General features: G+C 53.6%; 1 protein-coding gene across 1 annotated transcript in view; it reads left to right on the top strand.

The window, feature by feature from the left end:
- The first annotated feature begins 475 nt into the window (after positions 1-475).
- Positions 476-23,422, top strand: part of Alx4 (ALX homeobox 4) — a 34,087-nt gene continuing 11,140 nt past the window's right edge. The window contains exon 1 of the mRNA XM_055605086.1: positions 476-941. Within this exon, the coding sequence (XP_055461061.1) occupies positions 476-941 (466 nt within the window). The remainder of the gene's footprint in view (positions 942-23,422) is intronic.

Raw genomic sequence — 23,422 nt, 5'->3', positions numbered from 1 at the left:
CTAGTGAGAGGAAAGGAGGAGGGGCGGGAGAAGGGAGGGAGGAAGGAGCGCTGGGAGAGGAGGGGAGGGAGGAGGGGGCAGGAAGAAGCAAGTCAGAGATTTTTTTTTTTTCCTTCCCCTGCTTCAAAAACCTTAAGAGGGTTTGGGAGATCTGGTGAACTTTCCGAAGCATCCGAATCTTTTTACAGCTCTCGGTCCCTTCCCTGAGCCAGCTGTGGGGAGCAAACGGGGGGCGGGGGAGGGGAGGGTGGAGAGAGGAGAGCAAGAGTGAGACAGAGGGAAGGAGGGAGGGAGGGAGAGAGAGAGAGAGAGAGAGAGAGAGAGAGAGAGAAAGAAAGAGAGAGAGAGAGAGCGCAGGCCTGGCGCGGAGCTCTGCCACCGCCTCCTCGCCTCCCCTACCCTTCGCCCAGGCGCGCGGTGGCGTCCTCGCGCCCTCCCCGGCGCCCCCGCCCGTCGCCCCCGCCGCCGGCCAGGCATGAACGCTGAGACCTGCGTCTCTTACTGCGAATCGCCGGCCGCTGCTATGGACGCCTACTACAGCCCGGTGTCGCAGAGCCGGGAGGGCTCGTCTCCTTTCAGGGGCTTCCCAGGAGGCGACAAGTTCGGCGCCACTTTCCTGTCGGCCGCCGCCGCGGCCAAAGGACAGGGCTTCGGGGAAGCCAAGAGCCGGGCCCGCTACGGCGGCGGCGGCGGCGGCGGCGGCGCGGGGCAGCAGGACCTGGCGGCCCCGCTGGAGAGCCCCGGCGGGGCGCGGGGCTCCTTTAACAAGTTCCAGCCGCCGCCGCCGCCCACCCCGCAGCCGCCTCCCGCGCCGCCCGCGCCCCCACCGCCGGCGCATCTCTACTTGCAGCGGGGCGCCTGCAAGACGCCCCCAGACGGCGGCCTCAAGCTCCAGGAGGGCAGCGGCGGCCACAACGCGGCCCTACAGGTCCCCTGCTACGGTGAGTGCACGTGCGGGGCCACCGGGCCCGGGGACACCCCCACCCCACCCCCAAACCCGCCTGGGCTGGCGGGGAGGCTGGAGGTGGAGGACCAAGTGCTTGGAGAGGGTCCCCGCGCCCCGGCTGCGTCCCCGCCCGCGTCCCCGCTCCGGCCGGCTCGGCGCGCCAGGCGCTCTGGCTGTTCCTCCGGCCCGGGATCACCTCCCGGGTTTCTTCCCCGCTAAAGTTCGAAGCTTTAGCTTTGCTCTACGGCCGCGGGGCCGGATTCGAAGCGGCGGCTCCGTCCCGGGCTCTCGGAGGAGCTTCTCGCGCCACGCTCGGCGCGCGTGGCTCCCGGGGCCCTCGGAGGCCAGGCTCGGCTCCGCGCGCACCGCGCCGCAGGTAAGAAGCCGCAGGTGCCCGGCGCGCCCTGGGGTCCTGAGCGCGGTCCCCGACGCCCTGCCGTTTAAGAGCCCCGGCACCGCATCGTGTCGCGACGCTCGTGCGGGTCGCCGGGTCCCGAGAACCTGGAGCCCCAGAAAGCCCAGACCTAGCCCAGAACGCGGATTGCCTAGGGGACCGCGGCCCGCCCGTAGGAGGTGTCTGGAAGTAGCCGGCATCGAAGAGCAAGGTTTAGCACTCGTCGGGTGGGAAAGCGGTAATTCTGAGATACAGCCAGCACAGGACTGTGGGAAGAAGGGAGAATCCGAGTTCTGCTTTGGGCCCACAAGGAACCTGACCGAGATGCCCTGAATGACCTCCAAGCCCCCTTGAACGCGGCTGCAGGGTTCAGGCCTGAGTCCTCAGTGTTGGGCTGCTTTTGTGGACGAGACAGCAGATGAAGTGAGTTAGGAAACCAAAGCCCTTCGAGCTCCTACATTTTCTCCTTTCCCCTAGCATCCGAGTTAGGGAATCCAGAACTCAGGGGAAAAAGGACCCTCTCCCCCAGGCCTTTGTCTTTAGGCTGAGCCCTAGTGAGGTGGGCTGGTTCTTAACAGAGTAATGTCTCTGCCTGTCCTGACCCAAGCAGACTATAGAAGCACTAAGCCTAGGGACACAGGTGAAGCGTGGTGAGGCCTCCCTGGACCCATCTCAAGCTTTTAGGGCACTCACGCGAGCGCACACACTCCCGATAGAGCTGAAACAAACTTCTGGACATGATCACCCATTTACATAAACTTGAATTCTACACACACACACACACACACACACACACACACACTTATTGACCGACATGGTCACAATACCAAACACATACACTCATGTAGCTTCAAAAAAGAGCTACAAACCCTCAAACTGACGGAACCAGGCTTTAAAACAAAATCTAGAAAGATCTGGTGGCTTTCCCCGCTTCTTCCACCTTTCCTCTCCACCTCTGGCTGGAATGAGATCAGGCGCCACACAGGTCCTCCTTTCACACCCAGTTCCAGAACCCAGGCCCTGTCACTTGTGACTACCAGGTGAGAGCACGCAGCACACTCACGGCCTCCCAGAAGTGCACTGTGCGAGGTGATTTCTCCCCGTTTTGCACTGTATTTTCGTAGTTAGAAGAAATTCTTTAGCGTGGCCTCAGAGGAGGCTGAGATACTAAGAGAAAAAAAAGTCAAACTGCTCTCAACCTCTTGGTGAGAAAAACCGCTGTGGGGTGGTGAGCGCTGGGGTAAAGAGAGAAGACTAGGCCCCTGCCTGTCCTATGGGGGAGCTTCCGGACAGGCTAGCCATTCTGTCACCTGCGTTAGCCATTCTGGCCAAGGACAGGAGCAGTCTCTTGACCTGGAACTGCCCCTAACCCACAGAGTGACCCCGGAGTGAGTAACTCTCCTAAATTCCCATTTCCTTGTTGATATCAGGGCAGTAAAGGCGAGGTCGTAAACCGGACCCCTCCCCCATGCAGCCTCCCCCCCTACATTTCCACGCTCCTGGGATCCTCCAATTCTGAGGACAAGGCAAGCCCCTGCCCTTGCTCGTGCAAAACCGTAAAGGGCCGCTCGAGAGGAAAGGCATCCTGGAACCTGGGTCGCCCGTCTGAAATGGAGGCAGTCCTCCTCCGGGAAAAGAGGCCATGAAGGCCCCATCACTGTCCGCGTCCCCTCTCAGACACGGATTTCAGACCCCCACGGGACGAGGCAGGCACACACTGTCCCCTCCGAGGCAAGGAGGAAGTTACGGGGAGAAGGGCTGTAGGGTTGGAGCCCCACCCTGCCAGCAAGCTGGAAAGCTGAGGCGCATGTTGACAACAATTCCCTGACACCGTTAGGAGGGTGTCTGCTCAAAGGGGCTCCGGGAAAAATGCTGAGATGTCCCTGGGAGCTTGGCAAAACGTCGAGGTAGAGACGGGCACGGGAATAGGCCTGGCCTCGGCGGCGGCTCTGAATCCTCAGCCCAAGCGATCCATCCTTGCCCCAGAGCAGTTTCGAGTGGAGGGAACCTCGGAGGCCTCAGCCTCAGGGTTTGAGGGTTTGACCTCAGCCTTTGAGGTCCCTCGGGGGGGGGGGGAAGGTGCAGGCCCCGGAGGCTGCGCGAAGGCCCAGCTGAGAGAGCTGCGGGCTGGAGTCTTCAGAGACTCTTGAACTGGAGGTAAGGGAGAGGCCCGCGTGGCTGCGGACGTCCTCGCGGGGGATCCGGGACCTCAGCTGCCTCGTCTTTACGCTCAGGGAGTGGCTCGGCGGTCCCCTACGAGCACAGGGCCATTCGCGTTTTTATGAGAGGGCTCCCACGGAAAAGCCCCTGCTCGCTGCCACCTCCACCCCGCCAGGCTCCCCGCGGCCCTCCCGCTCCCTGCTCCCTCTCCAGGCGACGGGGCGAGCGCCCCGGGAGCTGCTGGCTGGGGGGACACCCGCCGCCGCCGCCGCCCTCCTCCCTCGGCCGGGCCGGTACCCCGGAGGGTGCGGCTCCGCTGGGAAGGGCCCCCGCCACCTCCTCTTTCGCTTTCGATTCGTTGCACGCAGGTTTTCGTTGAGAGCAATTTGGGACCGCCAGTGGCCCATCCGGAGTGCCGCGCGGTCGCGGCGCCCAGGTCTCCGGGGCGCTAAGGCCCGGCTTGAGCCCGCGCGGCGCCGCCCGCCGAGGGGCACGTCCTGGTTTTTTAAATTAGACGAAATGGTAAACTCCGGAGGTGTTTCTCTACCTCCTCCTCCCCGGTACAGACACAAGTCGCAGAGGATGACTCTTAGTTGATTTAGTCAAGGAACCAGGAGCTTTTGCAAATCCTCCTCCCCTCAAAGAGTGGAGAACGGAGGCGCAGGGGATAGGGAGAGTAGCCGTGAGTAGTCCACGGGTCAGCGCCAGAGGATGAAGTCCCTCGGTGAAGGGAGAGACATTCCCTGACAGTTTTAGAGGAAAAGTTGAAAGAGAATAAATAGCTTTCAATTTTTTTACCTTGTTAATTGCCACAGCCTACCCTCTCCCTCCCCTGCCTGCTCCAACAAGCCAGGCCCAAAGACATCTTCGTTCTTAACTAGAGAAACAAAAGGCTTGTATTAAAGTCTAATGGTAGCTTTTAAATCAGTGGACTTAGCATACATTTTTTTTTCCTTTAATTTACACATAGGGAGGTTCAAAGTCTTAAATGGAAAAGTCGGGGAAATGGTTAGGTATTTGCTCGAGTATAGTCCTGTACGTGTTGAATATGCGCACAGAAACTTTTGAGGGGGAAAAAATCTTTGTGTGTTTGTGTGTGTGTGTGTGTGTGTGTGAATTAAAAATTCAGGAAAAAAAAATCCGAGTACCAGGGTCCCCCATCTTGTTTCTCACAACTGTGCTTCAAGGGTGACCTTGTAACTCCTGGGCTTTTGCGCAGCCCTGACCCTAATCTGAGGCTATAACCAGCTCAGCCTAGAACCTTTCCAGAGCCATCGGAGCCTTCATTCGGTTGGCCCTGAGGTTCCGGACACCGAGGGAAACAGCTTTTAACATGAACTCTTGCTAATGTCTGGGACTTTTCTGGAGAGTGCCTTGATTCCCTTTGTGGGAGGGTTTCTTCTGGAGGCGAGGTGAAGGGCTGCAATCCGAAATGAAAAAAAAAAAACAAAACAAAAAACAAAAACAAAAACAAAAACAAAAACCGTCGACCACTGTAGCAGCTGAGAGAAAGGAGAGGTTGGTGTCCCCTGCATTTGGACTGGGTTAGGGCTTGCCTGCTGACCCCCTGGACAGCGATACAGGTCACCCGTCGAGGGTGAATAGTAAAGGAAAGAAATTTCTGGAAAGGAGCTCTTGGGCCCCTGGTGCCCTGGCGTCCTCAGTCCTGAAGCCTCCTTGCTCAGGAGGCCGGAGAGCTTAAACGCAGTCGCGAGTTTGGATAGGACACTGACCGCTTGGTTTTGTGTCCTGATGTCGGCTTCCCGGGTGCCACTTGCACGTTCATTGAGCACCCTGTGCCTTGTTTCTTAAGACCCTGCGGTCCCCTTACTGAGGGCATGGTCCTCAGATTGGGAAACCACACGAGTACTTGGACCCTGACTGCAACCAGGTGATGCTTCCCTCCAACGAATTCAGAGTGGACACCAATGCTGCCCCCTTGTTGAGGTGCTTTGAGCCACCAGCTCAGCGCCACCAGACAAGCGGGAGTCGGTCCTTCCTCCAAACGGGGCCCCTTTGGGGGGGAAGGACTAGGCTCCCTCGCTCTGGTCAACGAGCGGTTCCGGTCACAGCCCTTAACCACGGTCTCTTCTCTGAGACCAGTTAGACACGAATGGCCCCTTCTCTGCTCTAATTGTGCGAAGGCGGGGGCCCCCCACATCTCCGTTAAAGGTGCTTCTGGTCGTTAGTTAGTCTGGGGCGGTAACCATTGAGCCACCGGGGAACAGGAAGCCAGTCTCCCCGAAAGGCAAAATTAAGTCGGCTCCCGATGGCCTCTTAGGCTACAGGTACCCCAATAGCATCGGGGGTACCTCTCTGTCCCCAGCACATTCCGTAACCTTAAAAAAGATTTTCGCCACCCCCCCACCCCATCTCACCCACTCCCAACCTCCAGCACCAAGGAAGAGAGAGGGAAGAAAAAAAAATTAGCTAAGCCCCGGCTCAGATATTTGCAAAAGGCTGATCGGAGGAGCGAGGGAGCGAGCGAGTGACAGCGGGGTGGTGTAGCAACCCGGACAGTCTTGGCTTCAGTTTCTCCTTGCTAGGCAGCCGGGGGAGTCTCACCCCGAGTATTCTTGGAGAAGGGAGATACCTTGAGGCGCCGGGGCCTGCCAGATGCCTACCGTTCTTTGCGGCAGGGCTTGCGCTAGGGACACCGGGGTTAAGAGCGAGGGCTCGGGTCCTGGCGCGCCGCGGTGGGTTGGGAATAGAGAGGGAAGCCGGTCCGTCGCGCCGGCCGGCTGCGCTTCGGATTCCTAAAGCTGTTCTCCGGGGAGGGGCGGGAGCTGTTCTCCCCGAACGGAAAGCCCGTGCGCTTTCCAGAAGACCGGGACTCTGCGTCCCCAAGACGGTGATCCGGTGATCCGGAAGGGGCGGGAGTCCGCGGAGGGTTTGAGTCCCTGCGCGCTGTGGCCTGAGAAGTCCTCTCCACTCCTGGCTTCTAACTGTTTAACCCAGAAACTGGGGGGTCTGTAGAATTGGCAGACTGTCTGAGAGGGTCTGTGCCCGTGCTAGTCCGGGTCCCCGCCCCCTCTGCCTTCCCACCCTCGCACTTTTTGGTCCAGAGAGATAGAGTGGGCAGGAAAGTCTTCCCTGGAAGCCGAAACCTGTCCCGAACAGCTGACAGTCCTGGAAGGCGGGGCCGGGTGAAGGGTTCGAGCTCCTCACTGAGGTTTAAATATAAAGGTAAGTCGCTGTTCCTCGGTGCGAGCCAGGTCTCCTAGCACAGCCCTCTCTAATCTGATGTTCTATTTACACTCCCTGTCTCCCTACTCAGCAATTGCCTACACAAGGCAGTAAGGGCTCCCTGAACCCAGAGAATGCGGGCCTTCTGTGGCCAGAGCCTAATCCTTCTGGTGTATATCCCAGATCTTGGCTGACAGGATGAATGAAGAATTGGTGTTTCATTCAGAAGGCTGGGTGCATCTGTGAATGTATGCCAGGACCTGTAGCTCCCCTACTTCTCTCTCTCTCTCTCTCTCTCTCTCTCTCTCTCTCTCTCTCTGTCTCTCTCTGTCTCTCTCTCTTTCTCTCTCTCTCTCTCTGTCTCTCTCTCTCTCTGTGTGTGTGTGTGTGAGAGAGAGAGAGAGACAGAGAGAGAGACAGAGAGAGAATGTGAGCTGGCACGCATTCTATCCATAGTTCCTGGGTCTTCCTCCTACCGCTGAGTGAGTCAGGCTATAATTGTGTGTATTGATTTTTATACACTCCTGTAGGGAGACTGCACATGACCTCGACTCTTTCGTTATCCTGGCGTGGGAACTCGTGTACTTGAATGTGTGCAAGGATGAGCGCCTGTGTGGTTCTGGAAGCCCCTCCTGGCCTGTGTACCAGCAAGCCTCCTTGCCTTCAGAAGGTTGTGCCCGAAGGAGGCCAAGCGTCTGTGTGTCTCTGGCTCCAGGCCGCCCTCCTTCTGGCTGCCTGTTGCAGCTTCCCTGAGGCTGACTCACAGACTCTCAGAGTCTCCAGGTGGCTGGGCTCCAGCAAGCCCTGCTGTCCCAGATTGGGTCCATGCAGCCCACCTGCAGTGCAACGAGCCTTGTCTCCATCACTGGGTGCCAGGACATCCGGTTTGCCCTTCGTGGCTCACTTTCCTGGCAGTACACTCCTTAGTAAATGAGTAGAGTCCCGGATGAGGGGCGCCCGAACCCCTTTTACTGCTGGGTGGACAGGCAGTGGGATCTGGGGACAATCTGGTTGGATAGCCTGTTCTTCATGCATGGAGGTATGGAAGCCACATTGTGTGGGCACCCTGAGGCCAGCGACCCATCTCCCCAGCTCTCACATGACTGCCTGTCAGTGTTGGGGACCTTGGTAACCTCAGGGACCATTGTCCGGCAACAGAGAATTAAGCAGGTCCTAGTGTCCCTACGGGGTCCTGCCCTACGTTGGAAGAAATAGCAGTCCTCTTCTGGCCCGATGTCCCGTTTCACAGACTGGGGCCTAGGATGCCTGATTCCACTTACTTAGAGCTCACCAAACTGTCATTGAGCCAGGCCCTGGGAGGCCTGAGGAGTTCTGGACCCTGCCTCTGCTTTCAGGTCCAGAGGCAGACAAGCACCGTCCAGTTTCCCTTCCCTGGCACCAGCGCTGGGCCAGGGAAGCCTCTACTAGGCTGGCTCCCAACTGCAAGGGGAAAGATAGGCCTGGGTGTAGGCTCATCTGAAGCCACACCTCCTCCCTACCTGAGCTGTTTCCTCTGGGAAGAGAAGGGAGCTAAGCGGTTTGAGGGTGCTCTTCTTCCCCCCTCTTTGCAAATCAGAGAGCCGAGTGCAGGTGCTGACTTTCCAGTAGAATTAACCATGACCTTCAGCACGGTGCCCACTTACTCTCTAGTATCACTCTCGGTGACTTCACTTGTTGGATGTGGCTATTTGGGACTTGCTGACTAAGAGGGAAGGAAGGGTGCAGGAGGACTTGTGAGCGTGGAGTGTGACCCGAGGGTGGGTAGGCCCTGTGTTGCCGACTTCCCTGCCTTCCCTATCACCCACATCTGCGATGGAGCTATAGTGTTGCAGGTAGTTATAACAACATAGTTTTAAATAAGGTGTCATTTGTTTATCATTATTACTGTGTTGGAGATCAAAATCAGGTCCCACACATGCAAGACACACACTATAACAGCCCCCAAACTTTGATTAGACTTTAGGGTAGGAATGGGATTTGAGAGCCTCCCTGATGTCCAGAAGTTTCCCTGGTCTTTCTCTGGCCCCACCATTCAGCCATCTCCAGTTGAGCACTGAGCTGGGGTTTTGGTCTTTGTCTTTAAGAAGGGACTCGGCCTCATGACAGACAAAGCATGGGTATGCCTCTGTGACACAGTCCCCCTCGTGGAATCTGATGGTTTTGGAAGCCTTGGCCCATGTCCTGGGAACAAGCAACTGTTAGAAACCTCAGGGCCTGCCTCTCTGCCTCCTTGCAGTGTACTCATAGAAGGAGAAGGTCGGGCTGCCTGCTCCAGGGGGGGAAGTTTAGCAGGCCTTGCCTGGTCCTTTCCCTTGTTTTCCCTCTTTCAAGACAAGTCATCAAGGCGCAAAGAGAAAGCCTCTGGCGTTGCTATATCGTGGGCCAACTCAGTGCTCCAGGCAATGTGCTGAGTGCTCCCAGTGTTCTATTTCATTGCAGCTCTTTATAATGCTTCGAGATCAAGAAGACTCACCAGAGACCTGGTAGACAGTGAGGCACATGCCCAGGTTGGGGCAGATAGGAAGAGTCAAACAAGTTCTTGGTAGCCCCAAGACTAAGAACCTACAAGCATCCTTCTCTAGAACGAACCTGATTATACTTTGAGTCATTCCAACCCTATCCCAGATGACATGGGGATGAAGAATGGAGTCCATTTCAAACATAGCTCCCAGGGCTCTTTCTACTATGTCTGAGGATGCCAGATCCAGACTGGATTTGGCAACTGGTAGGGTAGAGTTCCAGGCCCGACTTGAACTTCAGGCATGGCTTCCTCACCTGTGTCTGGTGAGAAAAGCATGGGGCACATGCGCCTAACAACTGGAGTGGGTGTCAGGTTTTGAAGTGCAGTCAGGATGGAAGGGCCGAGAATAATCAGGAGAACTGAGCAGCGGGAAAGCCTCTTTTCTTCATGAGGTACAGGACTGTGTGAGGTTCTGTCTGTTCCAAAGTAATTCTCCAGACCCTAAAAAAGGCCTGGCATACACAGTAGGTGCTCAGTCAGTGTTTGCTGATAAATGGGTGATATGGGGTGTGAGAATTTACCGAGCCCTGTAAATTTCCTTCCTCTGGGGAGGTGGGACGGCAGGCAGCCTGGTGCACACACCTCTTTCACCATTGTGGAAAATGACCTCACTCTGCGAGGAGCTTGTGGCTCAGAAGTAGGGAGGCCGTGGGCAGACAGCCGTTTGTTTTGCAGGATTGCAGCAGTTTGGAGGAGTTCCCTCTATCCCCAACTGTTCCCCTTCGGGCTCATCTCCAAGGCCACAGGCCTGGTGTCCAGCTGCCATGCCTGCCAGGGTGCTCTCTCCCTCCCGACTCTCCTCAGAACTTGCCTACAGTTAACTCTAGCTCCTGCCTGCTGCCACATCGCACGCCCTATGTGTCTTCCTGCGGCTTCCTGCCGAACTACCCAAAGTGCAGTTAACTCTCCTCCCTGGTATTCCGAGACTCCCCTCACCAAGGGATGACACTCTCTGTTCACACCTCCTCTGTTCCTGGTTTCTCTTTGGGTCACTTTACTGCTGGCCTAGGCTTTTTCCCAGCACTATTCCTTCTGTTCCCCACGGTTGCCAGCATTTACATAGGCATGCCCTAGACACACACCACACACACACTCACACCCTAGAGTGGGGATGTCAGCACTCAGGGTGGCTTCTGCTATTCCAGACTGCTAGGTACTTGGGGGAGAATATAGCAGAGACAGAGCGGGGGCTCCCTTCTCCCTCACTAAAGAGGGAAAAGGCAACTGAGGCTGTGGGCAATTTCCTGGGAAGATTTCTCCCACCAACAGATCCTGTGAATAACACACCCTGGCCAGGCATGTCCCAGGGTCTGGCTGTGAATGAGCTGATTCCTGCCCTCGTAGCCACCAGCCTCACCAGGACGAGCCACATGGGCTATCCCCAGAGAGGTGGCAGTGGTCTAGGAATTTCTAAGGACATCTGAATGAGGCCTCAGAGGCTGACTTGGAGCCAGTTAACAGAAGGGGCAGTAAATGGCTCTCTGTCATCAGGAAACTGCCTGAATCAAGGGTTTGGGTTAGTAAAGGTCTGAATTCAGCCATGATGGCTGCAGGGAGTTGGGACGCTAGGACTGGCAGGGGCCAGCTGTGAGGACCTTAATTTGTGCTCAGGTTTAGGGCTCATGGGGTTTCCTGGAGGCTGCTGAAGGGGCTGTGAAGGTAAGCTCCCTGATGAATGTTTTTGGTGTTACTTGGTATGACCTTTAAAAACAATTACAGAAACTTTAACCATAGGGGAGATGGCATTTGTTTGTTTTCTTAATCATGATAAAATGTGCATGCATGACACGAGTCTGAGTGTGGTGGGTGACTCAGGCCTGTAAACCCAGCGCATGAGGGGGTGAGATGTGAAGCTTGCTGTGAGGGTGAGGCTAGCCTGGGCTACACCAGGGCCCTTCCTGAGTTCCATTACAGGAGAAATGCCTATTCAGATTCTTCTCCAATTTTTGAATCTGTTTGAATGGTTTTGTTGTTAAGTGGTGGTTATTATTATTATTTGTGGTGGTGAGGACTGAACCCAGTGTCCCATGCATGCCCTAACGCCAAGCCACACTCAAAGCCCAAACAAGCATGTGTGGGTATTTTGGATAATGATCTCTTATCAGAAAGATGGTTTTTAAGTATCACAAAACCCCTCCTCCCATGGGCTGTCTGCCTCTCCAGTGGATGCTGCCCCTTGATAAACAAAAGCTTTTTGTTTTGATAAAGTCTGGTTTACCATTGTTTTCCTTTTGTCATCTATTTTCGGTGTCACGATTATGCTGATGGCACCTGTGCCATGAGTTTCCATTTCCTTCTATTACCGTTTGGACTCTTAGCTCAGGATTTGATCCGTTTTGTGTCAGTCTTTGGGTATAGCTTGAGATAGATGCCAGCTCCATCTTCGCAGACATTCCATTCCCAGCACCAGAGCAGAAAAGGCCCCTTGATGCTAGTTGAGAATCGCTCACCAGGCACCTGAGAGCTTCCCTCCATTCTCTCTAGTGGTCCAGTCTGTCTGTCTGTCCCTGGAAGGGCTTTCTCATGTGAAGTTAGGAGCTGTAGAATGCACAGGGACAGAGGCCACTCTATCTTTCTTCTTGCCTCCGGGTTAGTAACTGACTAGTCAACTCAGGGGCACATTTGTTTCCCAGGAACCAGAGCTGATAAGAGAGGACAGAGATGCAGGCTAGGGCTCCAGGGATGCCCCCCTAGGCCCCTGGTTATTTGGAGGCCCCTGGGTCCCTCCAGCTAACTCTAAGAAGGATGTAACCTCATGTGATCAACACAGCTCCAAAACCTTCTCCCTGGGGCTAAGCATCAGCCCAAATGATCAACCCCAGTTTGTTTGGCCTGGTCTGTAGGCAGGTTAACACACAATTTCTAAAAGCATATTTTACGTGTGTGTGTGTGTGTGTGTGTGTGTGTGTGTGTGTGTATGATGTGTATGCAATAGTGTGAGGCATGCTACAGCTTATATGTGGAGGTCAGATTTTCACATACATACGTGTGCGATGTGTGTTGCCGTGTATGAATGCCTGTACAGGTGTTCTTGCATAAAGCTGATATCATGTGTCCCCTCAATCGTTCCCCTCTCTCTTGCCAAACCTGGGCTCCTCAGTTCTGGCTAGTCCGGCTAGCTAGCTTGCCTGTGAGATCTGCTGTCACAGGCAGCAGCCATGCCTACCCCCCTTCTACCTGGCCTCTGGGGACCAGAACTCAGGTCCTTCAGCTTGTGAAACAAGGGCTTTATCCAGTCAGCCACGCCTCCCTTCTTTGAAAGCAAATAGCAAATGGTCTTCAGCCATGACTTCTTCCTCCCCAGCCAAAAGAGAAAGCTCTTCCCACCGTCCCTGTGTGTCAGTGGTTCTATGCCTTATAACAGCTGTGGTTTAGAAAGGAAGCCTGTCACTGGTGAAAGAAGCCATCTCCTTACAGATCTTCATGGCTCCTTCAAAGGCTGGAAGCTCAACACCAGAGCCTCCTGCTCCCAGAGGTGTTTAAAGACAAGAACAAGTCAGGGAAGGCCACAGAGGCTGCTACAATAGTTTCCTTGCCTACAGCAAGAGCTCTACCTGAGGGTGGAAGCTGCCAGGAACATATATAATGAAATATGAAAAAAAAAAAAAAAAAGGACACCCAATGCCTGGCTTTCACGATACTTTCAAATGTTCTGAAATTTTGCAGCAGTTATAAATGTCTCACCTGCGATAGGACCCGCTACACAGATACGAAATGAGCTCTGACTGCAGGGGACTCTGAGAGCCTCACTGCACAGACATTTATGGTCCATATGCATCCCGGCAGCTGGAGCTGGAGAGACTTGGTCAGAAGGGGAGGCACCTGGAAAGGACTGGGAGGTGTGGGTGCTGCTGCCCCTGAGGGAGCTTCCCTTCCATCTTGTAGCTCTGTGGACCCCATAGTTGAGCTGTATTATGCACCCTGGGGGATTTCTGGTGGCAAGGGATGCAAAGCCATGATTTTCTGCCTCATTTCCCCTCCATAGCCTTCTGGGATGTCGATTGCTCAGCCTTGCTTCACAGGCAAGGAAACAAAGGCACATAACACTTGCTTTCCTAAAGATGCCCTTGGGGGCTCAGTGGAGCGATAGCCTGGGAGCCTCCCTCTCTCCTCTCCCTCTGCCATTTTTCTGGTGGGGACAATCAGCCTCCTTAGTCTGGCAAAGCTGGCTAGAATGAGCTTCAAGCTGGCCTCTTCTGCAGTGGGTCCTCAGCACCCCTGTGCATAGACCAAGGTTGTCCCAGCAACCCACTCTGTCACCCATGTCAGGAGACTTTCCTGTCACATTCTACCACTGTGTACCTCCTTTGGAGGAGCATTTAATGGGAGCCATGACGCTTGCTATTCCCACCACCCGGAGTTTTGCCAGCTTGGTAAGGTACCCCAGAAATGCTGGGTGGATGAATGGGTGGAAGAGGGAACACAGAATGGCAGAATTAGGGAATAAACCTGGGCCTGACAACTCCAGACCCTTCTTGTTCCTTCATATCGCACAGGATTTAAGTTTTTCCATCTTGCCACCCTGTCCCGGGGGGTGGTGTGGGGGCAGGGATACAAGCTTTCTTTTGTTGCAAGAGGTAACACAGGACCTGAGTTACCAAGTTGCTGGCCTTTAGAGACGTACTCAGGGCCACCCTATTTAGAGGGGTGTAAGGAGGCAATGAGCACACAGACCTAGGGTTAGAATCAGGAAGACACGGGTTCAAGTCCCACCTTTCACTGTACCCAGACACACAAGCTGGTAAGTGGAACTTAGGTTTCAAGGTCTGGGCTGGGCCCTCATTGGAAGGAGCTGGGAGACTTCCAGTCTCCTCAGGAGAGTAGCCAACAAGCTAGTTAGAGTTCTTGTTGGCCTTTTAGTCCCAAGTTCAAAGACGTCCTAGGCCTTTCAGCCTGAAGCAGCCAGCCCTCCTTCTTGTGGACCCTGGTATCCAGGAAGGACACAAGGCTCACCTACCTGGAATCCCCTGGGACAATTATATGGCACTTATTACCTGGCTGTGCCTTCTTCCATCAGGCTACAGCCTTGCATGTATATGTGTGTGTGTACATACATGTGAAGGCTAAAGGTCCACACTGCTTGTTCAGACAAGGTCCCTCAGCAGGTCGTATACTCACTGACGCAGCTAGGCTGGATGGCCAAAGAGCCCAGGTATCTACCTGTCTCCACCCCCCCCTTCCACTTACTTATTTTGTATGTGTGTATAGGTACATGCCATGGTACATGCGTGTCAGGACAATGTGTGGGATTGAACTCGCGTCATTAGACTTGGCAGCAAGCACCCATGCCCCACTAAAACCTTCTTGCCAGCCCAGAAAAATGAAAATTCTGATAGACTAAGGGTGTTTCTGAAATTCTCAGCTGCAACAGTAGGATGTCCTTTGCTCACAAACTGCTGTAGCCCTCAGGCCGGGAAGTCGCTGCTGAGGGAAGGGCAGGTTCCGCGTGGGGCTTCTGAAGGGCTGGGTGAGACGGACTCAGAGGGAGCTGGGTAAGGCAGCTCCAGCACCAGCCTTGGGCTCTGCTGAGGGGATGGGGACCAGGCACTGGAGGATGAGGATGCTATGGCAGGGGATGCCGTTCTCTACACTCCAGCCAGGCCCTGGGCTCAGAGGCATAAAGTGCCTTCCGTGGTAGGATCCAGCTTCCTGTTGGCCTTTATATATCATTTCTTGATTTAAAAAAAAATTTTTTCCATTTTGATAAAGGTTCAAACTTAGGGAAAAGCTGCCAAGTGTAGTGCGAATTTCAGATTTCCCTCTGCTAACTCCCTGCACATCGATGCTTTGCCATGCCAACGGGGTTATCCTCAATCTTCGGGTCTTCCATGAATCCGTAGGCAAATGCTGATTAGTCTGCAGGTACACGGGGCGCGTGGCGCTTTTTCCACGAACTGACCAAGCTGCAGGCTTGCCTCTTTGCTTCTAAGTGCTTTGGTATACCGTTATGAAAAAAGACACAAGTCTGCACTTGAGATTTCTGGCAGCTGGTGACACCGTTCTCACGCACAGGGCCAGCGTGGAGGTAGGACGTGACGGGTCTTCCAGGAGGCAGCTGAAAGGAGCTGGCCTCCTGTACTTTCCAGTATGTTTCCCTGCTTCCTGTCGCTGGTCTCTGAAGGTCCATCCCTGTCCTACCAGGCATCTGTCCCATTAAGGCACCCGCCCAGCAGGATGCGGTGGAAGTTTTTCCAGCCCTCTTTTTGAAACAAGCCACCGTCCTCTCTGGCCTCAGTTTCTGAAGCTGTGAAATGGGGTGTCTGTAAAGAGGGAGTCACCAGAGCAGGGCACAGAGGGTGCCAAGGACATGGTAGGGCACTGAGCATATGTCCTGTTCTCTGGGATGTTCTGAGTTAATCCCTTTTCCCTGCTTGACCCTGAGAAACCCTCTCCATCCTGGGTTCCATCCTAAGCATGGAAAGAGCCTCCCCCACGGGAACATCCCAGAGACTATCTGCCTGAGGTGGGGCTGTGGCTCCTGCCTCTGTTAACAGGAGACCTCAGGAGGAGCTCATAGGCCAGGGGTCACCGTTCTGTGATGTAGGGAAATCTACTAGCAAGACAAGGTGGTATACTGAGGAGTGCTGGCACAAGACAGCCATTCACAAGGGTGTCAGATGTGTCCTGCACACCTACTGTGTGCCAGTATAGCTGGAGCCTGAGGGATCCTCGGGGGTCTTCATGGACGGAGACAACCTGTGGGGTGGGGTGGGGTGGGGTGGGGTGGGGTGGGGTGGGGGAAATCCTCAGTCCTGTCGTTCAAATGCTGTTGATATTAAATAGGTCTCTTCGATTCCTCATTTTTGCCCGTCGGGGGATTTTGAGAGTGGTGCCATGAGCTATGAGATAAGGAGGAGGCAGGAGCGCTTCCAGGAAGTGCCTTGCCCGCCTCTGTGCCCCTCGTAGAGATGGCACTGTGGGAGGTAAACGGTAGGCTATTTACCCACCGAACTGATAGCTCCTCCAATGAACAGTCTTCAAGCCACTTTAAAGGTATCCCTCCCACCCCCAAAACACACACAAACACACACACACACCTCTGCTCTGCCTCCGGTCTAGAAACATTTATTGGAACTGCAGTGCCTCTTAGTGGTAAGTTTGTGAAACTGCAGCCTTGCTCTTGGCCTCCGGGAGTTGGACCTAGAATCTCTCGACACAGAACCAGCCCTGAGGGTGAGCAGCTGCCTGGAGACCCCTCCAACTGTTGGTTGCCCACAGGACTTGCCCCTGTACAGTGCCTTTTTGCACTGCTAATGTCCTGGATTGGCTCAAAGTTGTAGAACTGAGGAAACATTAATTGTTAGCCTAGAGGTTGGTTCAAGGCCTGGACAGCCTTCATGCCTGCTTTACGGCTGGTTTCTGGGAGCTCCTTCTCGAAAGGCTTCTTCTGCCCACAGGAGGTAACCACTCTACACAGGCAGTGTGTGCTGAGGGGAGGAGCCCAGCTCTCTGGCACAGCAGGAGCCCAAGGGTTACACACACACACACACACACACACACACACACACACACACTCCACACTGATTTTAGGATTTTAGCCTGAGCATTCCCACCTCTCAGGCTCAGATTCTGTTCTGTACAGCTTACAGTCCAGCGTTTAAGAGTTCAGCCCAGCCTTGGGGTCAGTGAAGGAGACTGACCTCTAGATGAGCCACTCATAGCAGGAGAAACACAGAAAACAGGTCTCTCCAGGTTAGTAACAGAAATGTAAACGAAGCTACGACAATGATTTTGAAAATGGCCTATACTGATCCTGAAGTGGGGGGACACACGGCAGGAGGCTAGGACACAGGCCCGACCCACTTATGGAAGGCAGTTTAGCTGTGTTTACCAGAGACCTGAAGGGGCCTCTGTGACATGACTCTAACTTTCTGCTTTAAGGCAATCGCCACAAATGAAAAGAGATTGAACTCACAGATGCGCATCTCAAACCTGACACAGCCTCTTCCAGGCAGACCTGTGGGTCCAGCCGCAGAGGACAGATTTCATTAAAACCCTTCCCTAGGGCAGTAGAAGAGGCTCGGGGCAGAGTGAGGCTGAAAACACTTCTACAAAACCAGTGTGTTCCTGTGCACAAGCGTATTAAACGTCCCTCCTCTTGGCTTGACTTGATTTTTTTTTTTTTTAATTGCCATAAAGAACCAGGATACCGTGATAAGAACAAGAACCCATAGAAGTCATACCCAGAGAGAGAAGAGTGCTGGGCCACTGGCCAGGCAGAGGGAGGAGGGCAGCTGTGGAGGCAGGAAGCCCAAAGCCACCGTGCAGCACGTGGTGGGACAGAAGTGGTCCTGTGAGGAGGTGAACACGTGAAAGTTGGCGAAGCAAGAGACGGTGGTCTGGCTCACAGGTCCCTAAAAGCCACAGTGGGGTTGGCCAATGTAGCAGAATGCAAACAACAGAACCACAATGTTCTGGCACATTTGAATGTCAAACGCTGAAGGAATTGTTGCTCGTATTTCTCACCGATATTTGGAGTGTTTGTTTGTTTGTTTGTTTGTTCGTTTGTTTGTTTGTTTTTGAGACAGGGTCTCTGCGTAGCACTGGCTGTCCTGGAACTCCCTGTGTAGGCGACTGCCTCCCCTCTGCTGGGATTAAAGGTGTGTGCCACCACACCTGACTTGAGGTAGGTTTTTTTTTTTTTTAAAGTGTGTGTGTGTGTGTGTGTGTGTGTGTGTGTATGAGTGTGAGCACGTGCGTGCACTTTGCACGTGGTGCACAGCCACAGGGAAAACAGCGGTTGATATCAGGTGAGTGGGCTCTCTAATTGTCCCTACCTTATTCCTTGAGATGGTGTCTCTGACTGAACCTGTCGATGCGATCACTCATTGGCTAGGCTGGCTGGCCAGCAGACCCTGGAGATCCTCTTGTCTCCGCCTTTCCAGAGCTGCGACCACAAGCCTGTGGCACTGCCCCTGGCTTTTTAGTGGGTGCCGGGGACTGAACTCAGGCTCTCTACTTGCATAGCAAAACACTTTACTATCGGAACCATCTTCCCAGCTCCTTGGGGGTATTCCTATATTTAAAAAGTGTTCATTGTTGATAGAGAGGTACTATTTCAAAGAACATCCTTCATGGAGTTGGCATCTGAGTGAGGCCTCTGAGAGCTAGAGGGAACTTTGCTTTGGCTTGTGGCATGGTGGGTACCCTTGCCTCTGGATTAGAAGCCTGCAGACCAAGAATCTTATGAGGAAATCTGGACTGGGCTTAAGCACTTAGAGTCAGCTCCTTTGCTTGGAGCCCATTAGGGCACAGATAGGAGGACAGTACCATCTCCACTGTGTACCGTCTCCACCACGACAGGAGCCTATCAGCACAGGCTTCACTGGGATTCCCGGTCTCAGCTTCAGCTAAGAGTTTAACCTGATCCCAGAGAGCAGATACAACGGCATTTCAAGTCAGGCAGAATAAAACAGACCATCAAAAGGGAAATAGCCCCTACACTGCAATTCCTACTTCTGGAAAGCTACGTGTTTTCTAAGGGTAATCATTCTGCGCTCGTCCATGCTTTTCATTAATCTGAGATTTCACAGAGATGCATGTCTCTCCACTTGCCCAGGCCCTGCACTGTAACAGCCTTCAGTTTTTCTTTCATCAGGTGTTTACTGAGCAGCTCACGTGTTCCCAGTGCACTACCAAGCGCTGGACGGAAGGGGTGTAAAAATGATCCCTGCTTTCTGAGGGGAGACGAGACAATAGGAGTAAAGAAAAATGAGCAAACACATAAATGCACAATACTTCATGTTAAATTCCGACAGTGACGCACAGCGTCCCAGTGTAGGAAGAGCGCTCTTTCTGCTGCCTGTCTCAATTAACCCTGCCTGCCTGTCTACACGGCAGACAATGGCCTGATGAACTTGGTCTCTCAGTCATGCCTCAGGTCCATTGTTAATGACCTCTTTAGGCCAAGACCCTAGAAGTGGGACTTTGGGGCAAAGGTCTATGAACATTGAATGATGTTCCATGTCATTTTGGTATTTCCTAGTTAATTACATTTTTTTCACACTGTAAAACAACCTAGTGTGAAATTAAGTTCGGCGTAAATTTGTGGAATTTTAATACATACCCACGCTGACTTACGTGCCCATCGACACCATCACAAGGCACAATCAAATAGTTCTAGAACCATCCCTCACGTGAGTGAGAGATCCCTTTGTTCGCACCCCCCCCCCCAACTCTCCTGGCCCCTGATAATCGGTTTAAAAGAAAATGGGTTTTCACTGCTTTGGAGGTTCTACCCCATCACCTTCCCGGCACGTTTATTTATCTCTTATCAAAATTGGACTTACTTGTCAGAGATGAGCACCATTCTCTGTGCTAGCATGTTATTCTGTAGCATGGATTCGAATCATGGGTTGTTCTGTTGCTTCGGGTCTGTGATCATGCAGTTCATCATGGCAGGAGCATGATACAGAGGGAACTGCACGCTAGAGGGGGAGGAAGGAAACACTAATGTCCCATAGTCCTTTTCAAGGCCACATCCCTAATGATCTGAAACCCATCCACAGTTCCTAAAGCTTCCCTCCCCTCCGGCATTGTCAAGCTCAGGACCAAGCCCCTGACACAGGACACAAACAAGCCTTTGGGGACATTCAGAGGCAAACACAGCAGTAGTGTTTTCCCTCTGGTTTGGGTCTCTGAGTCTCATTTCTCGGGCCTGAGCTGACGGCTTGCTGGAGCCAGGGCTGAGGGCAGAACTAATCCCATGAGAAACTGCTGACATGATTGCAAGCACTGTGACCTGCCCCGCTGGTTTGTATTTCTGTATCTCCATTGCGTGGGGGTGCCCCAGGATCTCACCCCTGCTTTTCACTTGCGCCCAGTAGTAGTGATAGTGACCCGCCTGTCCCAGGTTTATTGGCTACCCGCGTGACCTCTTTGTGGAGCTGCCTGTTCAAATAAACTGCCACTTAAAAAGCATTATGATGAACTAAAACTCTACACCCAATTCAGACTTCACCACTTCCCCCTAGTGCCTATACCCTGGGACACTCCATCCATTCGGTTCACCTGTCCCCTCTACCTCCTCTGGCTGTGCCTCTCCTCGTTCTTCACAGTGGCTCTCATGCTGGAGGGTGCTCAAATGAGGTGCTGTCTCCCCCCCCCCCCCAGCCTGAGCCCTGGCTGGCACACTCTCCTCAAGACTCACTGCATCTTGAGTGTGGACACAGTTGTGTCCTCTGTGCTTTTGCTGACATGTCGCCTGGGTACCTCTTCCCCTTCAGCATTATTTTACCAAGCCACTAAAGAACTCTGGACAGAGCCCAGGGCCGATGAGGTGGGGTGAGGATTTATGTGATCAATGGCTAACCTTTAGCCTCCGCCCGGGCCCTCCAGGACTGTTTGGACAGCGCTGGGTTTAGTCAGTGCCCTTTAAATAGCATAAAAGGGCCCCGTGCTGGCCTGTTTTGTTTAAGGAGATTACATCGGTGCTGTGCACTCCGCCACAGGGTGTGTGGGGCCAGCTCACCCGGGAACAGAGCAAGCGGCATGTCCCCCACAAAGCAGATGTTTGGAGGGAAAACAGATGTAATCAAAACCATGGAGGATAAAATTACTCAGACCCCGTAGCCATATACTCTGTATGCACGGCCTATGCCCCGCCACACACGGACACACATTCTACCCGGGTCCATACTCACCCATCCACACTGATACACAACTATACATGCAAGCCTGCATACTCACAGATCTCCCTTCTGGGCAGCTAGAAACACATCCTTCACACCCATCCCCAGCTGTAGGCTGGTGCCCATACCCTGAGGCTCGCATCCTCTAACACAGAAAGAACGGCGCACAAAGAGGCTCCTGATGCCCTCTCGAAAACAATCACAGCAAAAATGAAGAAAGAAAGGAAGAAGAAAAAAACCACCTCTAGAAATTTCTCGAGGGTGACCTTGGACAGGAAGGGTGTGATTGGGTAGAGGTGAAGGGGACAAAGGGAGACTTCCCACTTTCTTGGTTTCATAAGCTGAAACCCAGGGGCCATCACCAACTGGGATCAGTTTGGGACAGCTGCTTCCCCAGAAGAGGTCTGTGGCCCACCGGGGAGCTCTCGCTTCTGGCTCCCCACCTGTTCAAAAAGGTCCATGGGAACAACACTGGCCTGGGATTGTTCAAGAAAGAGCCTTCGGCACTCGGAGGGGAGACCTTTCTGGAGCAGGCACTACTTTGGACTTGTGGGCACTCCTTGTCTTCCTTTTCTGGGTAGCCTGAGTCTAATTGTGGTACATGCAAATGCAGGTGGATCTCTGTGAGTCTGAGGACAGCTTGATCAACATAGTGAGTGCCAAGCCGTGGGGTCTGTGTGTGTGTGTGTGTGTGTGTGTGTGTGTGTGTGTGTGTGTGTGCAAGAGGGAAGATGGAAGGGGGAAGCTTTAGGTCAGGATCACCCAGGCTCTACTTGCTGTCTTGACTCTGAGACACACCCATTAAGACTCCTGATTTTGGGAGGAGGACATCCAGCCGGCGTAGACTCTATGCAGGGTGTCCCTGAGGGCTGGGGAAAAGGTAGTCTGCTGGTGGCGGTCTGGTTCAAGCTGGGCTCTGTTGCTTCTCAACCTACTCTAGTCCTGGGGTCACAGGATGGTGGAGAAGGACTTCCAGATCTGGGAACTCCTGGAGGTCCCTTCTCTGGTGCAATGCACTGGTTCAATGCCAGGGCAGCTACTCCCTGGTAGGTGATGGATGATGCCTTAGATCGGTGGTTCTCAACCTGTGGGCCGGGTGTCGAACAATCCTTTCACAAGGGTCCCATACCAGACGCCATACGTATCAGGTATTTACATTATGATTCATAACAGTAGCAAAGTTACAGTTATGGAGTAGCAATGGAAATCATCTTATGGTTTGGTGCCACCACAACTTGAAGAGCTACATTAAAGGGTCACAGCATTAGGAAGGATGAGAACCATTGGTTTAGGAGGGACCATTGCCGGTCCCTCCCTGCTGGTCCTGCTTATTTCTTCCTCCCTGCTTGCTGTGTAGAAAGCACTGTCCCTTAAGGTCCCCCTTGGCTTTTTTTTTTCTACGCACTTTTCCTCAGTCATCTCCAGTTGTGGGAGGCATCAGTGTTGAAAAGTGGCATGTCTGTGCTCAATTCTTTGTGTATCTGATTCTCGCCTGGTCCCCTCACCTGTTCAACAGAAGCTCTGCGCAAGCATGCCGTGGGCCATGTCACACACGGCACATTGTGGCTGGGAGCACTGTTGGCCACGACTCATCTTTCCCTCCACAGCCTCTGCCTGCATATCTGGGCCTGTCCCTTCCTACACTATGCACGGAGATAGGGCAAGTGACAAGAAGCTCCCCTTGAGCACGTGCGTGTGAGGAGCCAGGCATGAGAGCTTCATTTACAACTACTCAGCAAACCCCAGGCGGTGAGAGCTGAGTGGAGGACAGAGGGCTTCCTGGGAGAGCAGCTGAGGGCCACCTGGAAGGCAAGCTTTTCTGAGCAGGTGCTCAGAGAGCCAGGGAGGACAATGGCTTCCTTTAGTCAGGAATCCTCAGACTGACAGGGTTGGAGCCAAGGATTTCAGATCCATCTTATTGAGGAGGATTGCCAGAATGAGCTAGGTTCTGAACTACGCTAGGCCTTACCCAGGCCACTTCCCTAGCCAGGCCCCCTGGATCGTTCGGCTGCTTTCACATGGGGGAACTCATGCTTCCCTCCTCATCTCTGGAGCACACCCAATCCAAACAGACTCTGTCTGCTGAGCATCACATGGTCCCAGGGTCCGGGCTGGGGAAGGATCCTGGAGAGCTGGCCCAGGAATCATGAACCAGATCCTCAGAGGGCAAACATGGCCTGGCTAAGGGCAAGTGGCAGCGCTTCTGGAGCCACAGGTGGAGGGAGCTTAGAGATAAATGGCTGGAGTATCTGACCTTAGGCTTGTCATTCTGAGAAGGTAAGCATGGCTAGGGAACTTGTGAGAATTTTCCCTTATTGCCTAGAGTAGGGGCCCAGCATCAGCATTTAAAGCAAGAAAATTAATAATCAAAATTAGCAGGTTGACTGGGGTAAAGGTTAACAACTCAACTGTCATTTATACCTGCAGGGAAAGGGGAAAGTCAGTTTTCTCTACTGATATACTCAGTAGTGAGTATTCCAACCACTCCAGGGCAGGCCTCAGGTTCAGGAGTAGTTGACAAACATATAATGGTTTGTTTGTGTGTGTGTGTGTGTGTGTGTGTGTGTGTGTGTGTGTGTGTGTGT

This window comes from Psammomys obesus, unplaced genomic scaffold, assembly GCF_907164565.1.
Source record: "Psammomys obesus unplaced genomic scaffold, mPsaObe1.curated_primary_1811, whole genome shotgun sequence".
NCBI classification, from domain to species: Eukaryota; Metazoa; Chordata; class Mammalia; order Rodentia; family Muridae; genus Psammomys; species Psammomys obesus.
Note: the sequence above shows the minus strand (reverse complement) of the source record. Positions and strands in the feature narration are given on the sequence as shown.